Source organism: Diabrotica virgifera, chromosome 6 (genome assembly GCF_917563875.1).
Source record: "Diabrotica virgifera virgifera chromosome 6, PGI_DIABVI_V3a".
In the NCBI taxonomy this organism is placed as follows: Eukaryota; Metazoa; Arthropoda; class Insecta; order Coleoptera; family Chrysomelidae; genus Diabrotica; species Diabrotica virgifera.
In genome coordinates this window covers 47,850,143-47,862,527 of record NC_065448.1, presented here as the reverse complement: position 1 = coordinate 47,862,527, position 12,385 = coordinate 47,850,143, and the positions used below count along the sequence as shown (strand labels likewise).

At 34.7% G+C, this 12,385-nt stretch overlaps 1 protein-coding gene across 1 annotated transcript in view; it reads left to right on the top strand.

Annotated features, from left to right (window-relative positions):
- LOC126885966 (organic cation transporter protein) overlaps positions 1 to 12,385 on the top strand; it is a 194,016-nt gene that overhangs the window by 101,156 nt on the left and 80,475 nt on the right. The window contains exon 2 of the mRNA XM_050652804.1: positions 8,681 to 8,792. Coding sequence (XP_050508761.1) covers positions 8,681 to 8,792 — 112 coding nt within the window. The remainder of the gene's footprint in view (positions 1 to 8,680; positions 8,793 to 12,385) is intronic.

Sequence of the window (12,385 nt, the reverse complement as noted above, 5' to 3'; positions counted from 1 at the left end):
AAAATTAATTTGGCCCTGAAAGTTATCGGATGTCTAGAAAGCCCTGTAACATTTTATAGAGTAGGTAAACCCAGTCAAAATGGACGTTATCCTCGCATGATAAAGGTGATAATGGGTTCTGAACACCACACTCGACAAATTCTTCGTAACAAAAATAAACTTTTAGAAAACAAATCCACCGAAACTTATTCCTTTATTGATGACAAGACACCTATGCAGCAACTTCGATTAAAGGAAATTCGAACTGAACTTGAAACCCGTAAAAGTAATGGAGAAAATGACCTTACGATTAAATATATGAATGGCAGTCCAAAGATCGTGACATTTCGTTCATAATTCTCTTGCACCAAAATTTACAGATTGGCTTCTTATGTATACAAATCTAAACTCTCTTTTATCCAAATTTAATGAATTTATAAGTACTGTTCAACTTTTAAATCCTCATATTATTCTCCTAACAGAAACATGGCTTAATTCTTCAATCCCCGATACTATTGTAAACATTGATAATTTTACTATATTTCGCAGAGACAGAGGTACTCGTCGGGGGGGAGGAGTATGCATCTATTTAGCAAATGAAATTACTAATATTTTTTCAATAACTAATAAAACAATAGACTTGCCAGGTATAGAAATTATCCATTTACTTGTTACTAACAATTCTTTTACATTTAATATAGTCGCATATACCGACCTCCGGATACAGTACTTACTGAGGACAATATGCTTATTGACAAACTTGAGGAATTATCATCCCTTGAAAATCTCATTGTCGTTGGAGATTTCAATTTTCCTGAGATTAGCTGGCCCATTATTTCCAAAACTGACACTATTAACTCCCAAAATTTGTTTAAAAACTTTGTCATGAACTCAAACTTAATCCAACTAATAACTGAACCTACAAGGTTTAGAGTTAATAATCATCCTTCAATTTTAGACTTATTTTTTACAAATGATGATCAATTAGTTTCTACACTTGATGTGTCCTCTCCTGTGGGTATTTCTGACCACTCACTTATTACTGCTCACAATCAATTTAATCTAACACCACTTTGCAAAAATAATCTCGTAACGTATGCCACTACTGATTTCTTTACTGTTAATTTTGTTTTGTCCCAGATAGACTGGCAATCTATTTTTCTTAATCACCCAGATCCATCGTCAATGTGGGACTCTTTTCTTCATACTGCTATTAAAACAATTTCTGATAATACAACTGAACGACAAATATACAAAAATCGATTAAAACCTTGGATTAACCTCTCAGCTATCCGCTTAATTCGACATAAACGAAAGCTTTGGCGAACGTATAAACTTACTGGTTCCCTGTATGATTTTCTCGCTCACCGTAATTTTTCTAACAGAGTCAAACAATCGTTGCTAAAACTAAGAACAGAATATGAAGAATCTATCATATCTAGTGGTAACAGTAAAAAAAATTATCGGTACATTCGCACATCTTTATCTTCTAAAGTCTCCATACCATTACTTCAAAAAGATGATGGGTCCATATGTTCTTCTAATAATGAATCTTCGGAATGTTTATCCTTATTTTTTTCTCAGGTTTTTACAGACGAACCAAATGACACCATTCCTCAAATAATGAGTCCACGTCTCCTTACAACTCTTGATAATATCTCTTTCACTCCAGATGTTATTAAACAACATTTGTCGAAACTACGCAATAATTCATCACCTGGATTAGATGGACTAACTTCCTTTTTCCTTAAACAGTGTGCAGAGTCTGTAGCCATACCTATATCCTTTAAAATGAATACTTCTTTTAATCAGGGTTCTCTTCCCTCGTCATGGAAATTGGCTTCGGTTACTCCTATATTCAAGAAAGGAAATAAACTTGACTGCAATAATTATCGTCCAATCAGCCTAGTTCCTATTGTCGGCAAGGTCATGGAATCCATTATTTCTGAAGCTATGTCTGAATTCCTCCTTCAAGAAAATGTCATCCCTCACCAGCAGCATGGTTTTATCAAGGGTCGTTCAACGATCACAAACTTACTTCATTGTATAAGTGACTGGTCTTCATCTTTAAACAATCGACATCCTGTTGATGTAGTCTATTTAGATTTCTCCAAAGCTTTCGATCGTGTTCCCAAACGTCGATTACTAGCAAAATTGGATCACTATGGTATCCGCGGAAAGTTAAACTTTTGGATTCAAAATTTTCTATCAGACAGGTACTTCCGAGTTCGTGTTGGGGAAGCTTATTCACTGGACAAACCAGTCAAGAGTGGAGTTCCACAAGGATCAGTACTTGGACCACTACTATTTTGTATATACACTAGTGATCTTCCTCTTGTTGTATCCAGTAAGGTTTCCATTTACGCAGATGATACTAAATTATATGTGAATCCAATTATTGACCAACATGTTCTTCAAACCGACCTTGACGCAATATTCAAATGGTCCTCAGAGTGGTTACTTCCACTGAATATTGAAAAATGCGTCATACTACATATTGGCAAAAATAACCCATTACTACCGTACTTTATTAATGGGCATCCCATAGAGTCAGTAACCTCCCACAAAGATCTTGGAGTGATAGTTAACAGTAACTTAAATTGGTCTGACCATATAGTGTCCGTGTGTAAACGTGCAAATTCTAAACTGTTTCTAATCCGCAAATGTTTTACACGAATATCTCTAACCTCAATGAGTAAACTTTACTCTATATACGTCAGACCTATTCTTGAGTTTGCAGGACCAGTGTGGAGTCCAGATCTTAACCGTGATAAAGTCTTACTTGAAAATGTTCAACGTAAAGCCACAAGACTGGCATTTGGCCGTGTAAGACCTAATTATGAAGACAGACTATCCTTGGCTCATCTAACAACATTTGAACATTGACGTCTTCGAGGTGACCTAATTATATCCTTCCGTATTTTAAAATATAATTTTGGAAACCTTAACACAATATTTACGCTAAATCTAGACGAACGATTAAGAGGTCATCGATATAAATTAAAGAGGGAACAGACGACAACAAGATCCAGAATGAACTTTTTACCAAACAGAATATTTAACATCTGGAATAACTTAGATGAAGACACCATATCGGCAACTAGTGTTAACATTTTTAAAAATAGACTTGATAATTCTTTATTTTCTTTGCAAGACTGAATAATTTTAGGACGGCATTATTTATTGTTTCAAAATTTTGTTTGAAATTGTAATCTTTAAAAATTTTATTAGTTTTATAACGATATTTTTCTTTGTTTTGAACATTATGGGAGCTTTACAGGATTGAATTGTTTTAGGGCGACATTGTTTTATTGTTTCAATATTTTTATTTGATGTTTGTTAATTTTTAACTTTATTCTTAATTTGTGTTAGTTGTAAAATGATATTTCTCTTTGTTTTTGGGCATAATAGGAGCTCGCTCCTCTGCCCTTATTTGATTTATAATAATAATAATAACATTGCGTCCATAAAGTAACGCATAAATTCATTATTTCGTAAACCGGCGACTTTAAGGAAAAATCCCGAAACAGGTCCATTTTTGTATTTAAATTCCGATTTTTTGGAATTCCGTCATACTAGTGACGTCATCAATCTGGGAATGATGACGTAATCGATGTTTAAATGAGAATAGGGGTCACGTGATAGCTCATTTGGATGGGTATTCAATTCCCTATTCAGTAATATAAACATTAACAAAATTATTTATACAAGGTGTTCAAAAAAACATTTTTTTAATTAAAATAATTGAGAAAAAAAAGAGGAATGTATATAATTTATTTAATTCAAGTATGTAATTTAAACTTTTTACTGTTGTCAGAAAACAGGAAAAATATGTTTATTTGACAAATAAATATTGTTTTTCGCTTAAATTTAATGTTAAAGCTGCCACCCACCTACCTCTTGGCAGTTTGAACATTTTTTTAAACGAAAATCAATTTTTATTTGTCAAATAAATTTTTTTTTCGGTTTTTTGACAGTAGTAATATGTATTTTAAATTAAATAAATTACATACATTCTTCTTTTTGTTTCAATTATTTCAATTGAAAAAATGTTTTTTTGAATACCCTGTATAAATAACTATGTCAATGTTTATATTATTGAATAGAGAATTGAATACCCTTTTAAATGAGCTGTCACATGACCCCTATTCTCATTTAAAAAGATTACTGATTACGTCATCACGCTCAGGTGGATGACGTCACTAGTATGATATATATGCCAAAACATCGTAATTTAAAAATAAAAATCGACCTGTTTCGGGATATTTACTTAAAGTTGCCGGTTTACGAAATAACGAATTTATGCGTTACTTTATGGACGCACTGTATTTAAAGCATGCTATGATAACAATATCACTGTTTTATCTTTTATAGTTTTTGTAAAAATAAAGTTTTATCTTTAAATTTTTTTGTGAAAAGACCAATGTAGGAAGACCTGTTGGTACATAAATTTTTAGTTATTATTCCTCAGTTTAATTGTATTCAGTGTAAGAATTTGCCTCGAGTTCGAGGCAAATTACCACCATTTTAGCGTTTTTGACAGGGGTAGAATTATTGCCTATAGAGATATGGGTTTGTCGTATCGCGAAATTGGTCGTCTTGTTAATTGTACGGCAATGACAGTTGTACAAGTGTGTCGTGTGTGGACAAACGAAGGTAGAGGAACAGGAAGAAGACCAACTGGTCAACCGAGGCGTACCACAGGGCGTCAAGATAGGCGCTTTAGACTCCTGGCTCTGCGAGACCGTTTTGCTGCTACGCGTCAAATCGATGACCAATGTAACGTACCCTAATAAACGTACCCTATACCGTAGCATTCGAGCCTTTGGACTGGTTTCATTCCGCTCACGACGAGTGCTTCCTTTGGCTGCGGATCACTGTCATCAACGTTTGAATTGGTGCTGAGAACGGCAGCATTGGGTGGCTGAATGGCATAATGCAGCATTCAGCGGTGAATCGCGGTTTTGTTTAGGTATGCATGATGGTCGTAAGATGGTAAGACGCCGCCGTGCAGAGCGACGAGATATCGGACTTGCTGTTGAGAGACATCTACACAGGACAAATGGAGTAATGGTTTGGGGGGTTATTGCCTATGGTAGCCAATTACCACTTTTGTTTATTCGAGGCAGTATGACAGATGCGCGTTATGTTGATGACATCTTACAAACCACTTTACTGCCTTGTCTAGACGGCTGTCGAAACGCCTTTTTTCAGGAAGACAACGCGCGTCCCCATGTTGCTCGTCGAACCATGGACTTTCTCCAAGAAGCTGGGGATAATTTTTTGCTGTGGCTACCCTGTTCACTGGGTATAAATCATATCGAATATGTGTGAAATATGATGGGGAGGAGACTGTCCACTTTGCACCATCCTCCACAGACTCTGGTACAGTTAATCCATGAAACTCAAGTTGCTTGGAACGAGGTGCCACAAGCAGACACCGATCATCTCATTTTGTCAATGCCTAGACTTGTACAGGAGTGTATTCAGCTAGGGGGTCGCCAAACACATTACTATTTTTTTTTGATTACATGTCAATAAAATTCTTGCCAATGTTATCGTTTCATTCTTGATGAAAATTATGATGTTGCCAAAAAATTAAGTTCCAGAAATGATTCCTTCTGGGTGTAACACTTCTAATGTCACTGAGTATATGTACAATACGTTTTTTCGAATATTCTTGAATTTTCGGAAAATTGGAGTGATCATTTGATTAAATTACTTTTTCTACTATTCCACTTGACCAATTTTCTCCTTCGTTATACTCCTCCAATGACCATACTACTTTGGACAGGCCCGCCTAAATACGGAGGATTATTTTTCTTAATATAATTATAATTATTACGCTATAATAATTATTATAGCGCTGGTGTACCTATTGTTAAGTGCACCTGCGCGCTGACAACTAAATATAAATGATAAATTCGTACACCGATTTGGCGCTGGCTGACTCTGAACCCAGCGTGGACCTTGCACCTACCCAAATGGTTCGTCCAAGGTGCACGCTTGTAAGGTGCAAATGTAAGAGCGAAAAAAGGATACCAAATGGGAGAAAAACAACTGAAAATAATCTGCTATGCAGACGATGCAATACTAATCTCTCAAAGTGAAGATGATTTACTACGTATGCTGCACCAATTTAACATAACCGCCAGAAAATTTAACATGTTAATTTACTCAAAAAAGACAAAATGCATGGTTATAACAGCAAATCCAATAAGATATAAATTGGAGCTGGAAGGTCAGATAATAGAACAAGTGATAGAGTTAAATATCTAGGCATCACACTATCTAGCTACGGAAAGCTCGAAACAGAAGTGGAAGATCAAGTGAATAGAGCAAACAGAGGCGCAGGTTGCCTGAATGACACAATATGACACAATATGAATGACAATATGAATGACACAATATGCCAATGAATGACACGAAACAGCGGAGATGAAAACCCTTCGAAAAATCGATGGTAAGACTCTATGGGATATACGTCGTTTAAAAACGAAGTATTATTCGCACACAGACTCGGCGCTGACTTCAAAGACCAGCGCACAGTGGTTCCAAATGCTGAAAACGTGGTCATGAGACGAAGAAAAATGTCCCTATCTAGGGGTTTTCATGTTTACATTTGTTTTCTCATACTATCGTAGAGTCGTAATACGCACGTATAAGGATCAGACTGGATATATTGTGGCTCATAGCTCAGGAACAAGTGAGCCATGTACGAGAGTATTTTGGCCGGCAGAGAAACTGAAAAGAACGCTTATATTGAAAAAGCTGTAAAACGTTTTATAGTTTATCAATTTTATCGGTGTAAAGCAGATTCTTCTTTTTCAAGTATGTAGTAATGTAAGATGTAAGTTAACTTAAGATTTAGTAACAATAAATATCTTAAATTTGTTAATGCATAAAGAGTGAAAATATACTTGAAATAATTAAACTTTAATAAAGATACATTCAAAAAGTACAAAATTCTGCATAATTCTGCGACTAATTTTTATTAATCTTAAAGTATATAGTAAGAAGATACAGAATCACTTTAATTTAGCTGCCTATAACTGCCTATGCATTGCTCGCAGTTGTTTGAATATAAAAGTGGGAAATGAGGCATATTACATGATTCTGGCGATTGTTGAGTATGTTTGGGCGATTGTACATAAGTAATAGTTTCTGGATACTGTACTTCATAAACAAAATGTATTGGTAATCATCAATTTTAAAATACCCTTATAATATAAAATTTTAAATAAATATGCGTTTAAAATAAAATTTTAGAATTTATTTCGGCCATATTGGATCCACCATTTTGTTTTTAAAAAAAGTAATGTTAGATTTGTAATCAGGGACCTTAAACTACCAAATTTAATAAAAAAAATTGCGTTTTGATTGATATTTTCGATTTCTTTCCGCCATGTTGAATCCGCCATTTTGTTTTTCAGAAAAAATAATGTCAGATTCGTAATCAGCGATGCCAAAAACCCTTACAAACGAAAATAATTCCGAAGTGCATGAACAATAAACGCTTTTAAAGGTTCATGACTACGTTTTCGGCATTTGGAACCACTGTGCAGCGCCTAGTCGGTTTGCGAATAATCCTTCGTATTTAGACGAGCCTCTCCAAAGGGCACCTGTGCGCAGACACCTAAGTATGAGTGGTAATTCGCACACCGACTCGGCGCTGGCTGTCTGACTCCGAAACCAGTACCATACTTTATGCAGAAACCCTACTTTATGCAGTATTCTGCATAAAAATGCATTACTAAAGACAATTGGTTAATTAGAAACGAGCATTAAATGCAAGTGTAAATGATTTTTATTGTGGTATAGGTGTATTATTTTCAAATGTATTTAATTCATTAACGTTATGTTCATTTATATACAAATTATGGGTCATAAAACTACTTAGTCATACCATGAAAAAATAGAAGAGAATAACAGACGGAAACGTGAAACAACATAAATATTCGAAAACCAGTTTAAATTTATGCAATGCACATCAAAAATGGATAATTGCAATCGGTAAATTTTACAATAAGCAAATGTTAATGACAGTAACAAAACATTTAGGAAAACTGTCCAGTGACAGTTTTCTTGTACTTATCTAGGTAAGATGGGGTTTGGGAAACTACTACACAACACTCCACTATCGAACAGTACTGAGATTCGAACTTCTAACCGGCAGATCACGTAAATCTTCTTATCTTAATCTACGCTGGACGGAACGTCTGTTGAGCCAATGCGTTGGGGTGATTTTCTTTGCGTTTATCATACTTTGCGTTAAAGCTGCATCTTTAACTTAAGACACAACCCAATATAAAATACTAACCATTTGTCCTTTGTTGGAAGGTATTGCATTTAAACATTTTTTATTATTATTGATCCAACTTTTTTGTCATGGTGTCATGAGTATCAACCAGGTCTCATCTAAATAATACAAAATGTTTCGTTTCATTTTTTACCCTACGCTGTATTTCTTTCTTAAATAATTCATTCTACTGTTTTCAGTAGAATGAAGTTGATCAGCTGCAGTGTTATGTTGTGTTAACGCACTTCTAAAATCATCATAAATTACCAAATATTCATGATTTAATACAGATTTTATCCGAATTTAATAATTCAAATCATTGTAAACATTACAAATAACATTCGTATGACAAAACAATAAGTACAAAAAGTTCCGATTTTAATATTTGTCTTTGTTTTGCAGGTGACTTCGGAAAATACCAAGCATGGCAGTTCACCTTACATATTTTGTCTGCATTAACAGCTGGTCTGAATATGTTAACATTGGTCACAGTTGCAGCAGTTCCAGATCATAGGTGAGAGTCATAGTATTACAGTTTCAAATTGATAAGCAGATTAACATTTATCTTCTTGATAGCAGAGGGAAATCGGGATCTCTTAGATAAGTTTAAAAGTTAAACTTAAGTCCTAATGCAGAAAAAAAAATGAATTTTTTTTATATATTTTTTAATGCAAAATTGGACAATAAAAATCAAATTGTTTTAATGACTACTACAACGGTATTGTAAAAGGCTGTATGGGACGATTGTGCCAATTTTAACTGAGGTATGTTCAGCTGAGGGCGCGATTGCGCCGAACTAACTCAAATGGTCCCTAATCCGTGGGTATGATTGCGCCATCTCCCATGATGACGTAATATCTTAATGTCTTCCTTGTGTCACTGTACCGTCTCACTTTAATGCAATAATAGACGAATTACGTTATGTTATACAGGGTGTAACGAAAATACAGGTCATAAATTAAATCACATATTCTGAGACCAAAAATAGTTCGAATGAACCTAATTTACCTTAGTACAAATATGCACATAAAAAAAGTTACAGCCCTTTGAAGTTACAAAATGAAAATCGATTTTTTTCGAATATATCGAAAACTATTAAAGATTTTTTATTGAAAATGGACATGTGGCATTCTTATGGCAGGAACATCTTAAAAAAGAATTATAGTGAAATTTGTGCACCCCATAAAAATTTTATGGGGGTTTTGTTCCCTTAAACCCCCCAAACTTTTGTTTACGTTCCAATTAAATTATTATTGTGATACCATTAGTTAAATTCAATATTTCTAAAACTTTTTTGCCTCTAAGTATTTTTTCGATAATTCAGTTTTTATCGAGTTGCGGCTTCTTTTTTAATATGTTTACATAAAAATTTTATGGGGGTTTTGTTCCTTTAAACCCCCCAAATGTTTGTGTATGTTCCAATTAAACTTTTACTGCGGTACCATTAGTTAAACACAGTGTTTTTAAAACTTCTTTGCCTCTTTGTATTTTTTCGAGAAGGCACTTTTTATCGAGATATTGTCCTTTTCATGATCATTTTTCAGTGCGTAACAAATGATAGGAAAAAGGGTAAGTCCGTGATAATACACATTTATGACATTTGTTCTAACATGACATTTTAGTTAAATCTGACAGTTGTCACATTTTATTTTCAATTTGGAATAAAAACAAATCAAATATGTTTCTTTCATTTATAAAATGGTTTTTTCTTTGATTTGTATAGTCTTATAAATTATACAGATTATATTTGTAATATTATTATCTAATTAAAAAAAAATATTTTTTTATTACGGCGCCATCTATCAACAACTAGAATAATCACCGAACTAGAAATAATTACCAAAGTAATCACCGACGTGCCTCTTTTTCTGTCATATACAATTTAAAACGTTAGAAAGAAATCGAAAAACTTTGACGCACTGAAAGATGATCATGAGAAAAAGAATATTACTATTTTTTTAATATGGTTCAAAATATACCTAAAAATGTAAATCATAAATAAATTTTCATATTATTACCTAGTCTCCATAATCGTACTTAGCCATATACAAATATGTGGTGGATTTGAAAAATATTCAAAATATCTCGATAAAAACCGACTTTTAGAAAAAGTACTAAGAGGCAAAAAAGTTTTTAAAATATTGTGTTTAACTAATGGTACTACAATAATAATTAAATTGGAACGTACACAAAAGTTTGGGGGGTTTAAAGGAACAAAACCCCCATAAAATTTTTATGGGTTGTCCAAATTTCACTATAATTTTTTCTCAAGATACTACTACCATAAGAATGCCACATGTCTATTTTCAATAAAAGATCTCTAATAGTTTTCGACATATTAGAAAAAATCGATTTTAATTTTGTAACTTCAAAGGGCTGTAACTTTTTTTATGTGCACATTTGTACTAAGGTAAGTTAGGTTCAATCGGACTATTTTTGTTCCCAGAATATGTGATTCAATTTATGACCTGTATTTTTGTTACACCCTGTATAATTAAAAATGGAACTAAAATATAAAAATGTATTTCAATTTTTTTTATTCTTTGAGATAAATACAACTAATTAATTAGATTAAAGGTATACGTGACTACCTAATAATGATTGTGCTGTGAGATTTAAATCTGAAACCGGCGCAATCGTGCCCATGGCTTAAAGGCTGATTTATCTTACAACGGGACGTGGACGGCATGGCGGTCTTACGGGGCAAGTTGAAGAATCGTGTGATATTATGAAAAGCATTGGCTAGTTTATAGCACAACGGAACGGAGGACAACGGGGACGTGCGCCGTCTATTGTTCTACGGCATGTGCCATCCACGTCCCGTCGTAAAATAAATGAGCCTTTATGAGCCCTTTATCGAAACCGGATTATAGAAGGTACCATCGGCGCAATCGTCCCCTGCCCATAAAAACACACTTGCGATTTCAATTTTATTGTTACGTCTCCGACTAGCCCTTTCTCAGGGGTCTAGGACGTTTCATCGCCGCCGTTTCGATGCCGCCAGTTCGATGCCGATGCCGGCCGATTCATCGCCAGTCAATTAATCGCTATCTGATATATTTCCGAATTTTCGACAGTTACAATTATTAGTGGCAATTATTAGTGGGATTATACCAGAAAATTGGAAAACAGGATGGATAACCCCAATACACAAAAAGGGTAACAAGGAAGACTGCAAGAACTATCGCTGTATTACTGTAACCAGCACCAGAATCGTGTGATATTATGAAAAGCATTGGCTAGTTTATAGCACAACGGAACGGAGGACAACGGGGACGTGCGCCGTCTATTGTTCTACGGCATGTGCCATCCACGTCCCGTCGTAAAATAAATGAGCCTTTATGAGCCCTTTATCGAAACCGGATTATAGAAGGTACCATCGGCGCAATCGTCCCCTGCCCATAAAAACACACTTGCGATTTCAATTTTATTGTTACGTCTCCGACTAGCCCTTTCTCAGGGGTCTAGGACGTTTCATCGCCGCCGTTTCGATGCCGCCAGTTCGATGCCGATGCCGGCCGATTCATCGCCAGTCAATTAATCGCTATCTGATATATTTCCGAATTTTCGACAGTTACAATTATTAGTGGCAATTATTAGTGGGATTATACCAGAAAATTGGAAAACAGGATGGATAACTCCAATACACAAAAAGGGTAACAAGGAAGACTGCAAGAACTATCGCTGTATTACTGTAACCAGCACCTTTAGCAGATTATATGGGAAAACTTTAAAAGCTCAAATAGAAAATGAATATGCACCTATACCTATAGAGATCGAACAACAAGCAGGATTCCGAGCAGGAAGATCCTGTATCGACCACATCTTCACGCTCAACCAACTCAATGAAAAAAAAGTAGCCAGAGACAGAGAAATACATCTACTATTCGTTGATCTAACTAAGGCATATGATACCGTACCACTTTGTAAATTATGGCAAGTCCTGGAAAAATCCCCTATTAATATAACTTTAATAAAAGCAGTGCAACAATTCTATAACAATATCCAAGCAAACATAAAAATCAACAGCAGATTATCCGATAGCTTCATGGTGAATAAGGGACTACGACAGGGATGCAGCTTATCGCCAACACTGTTTAAAATCTA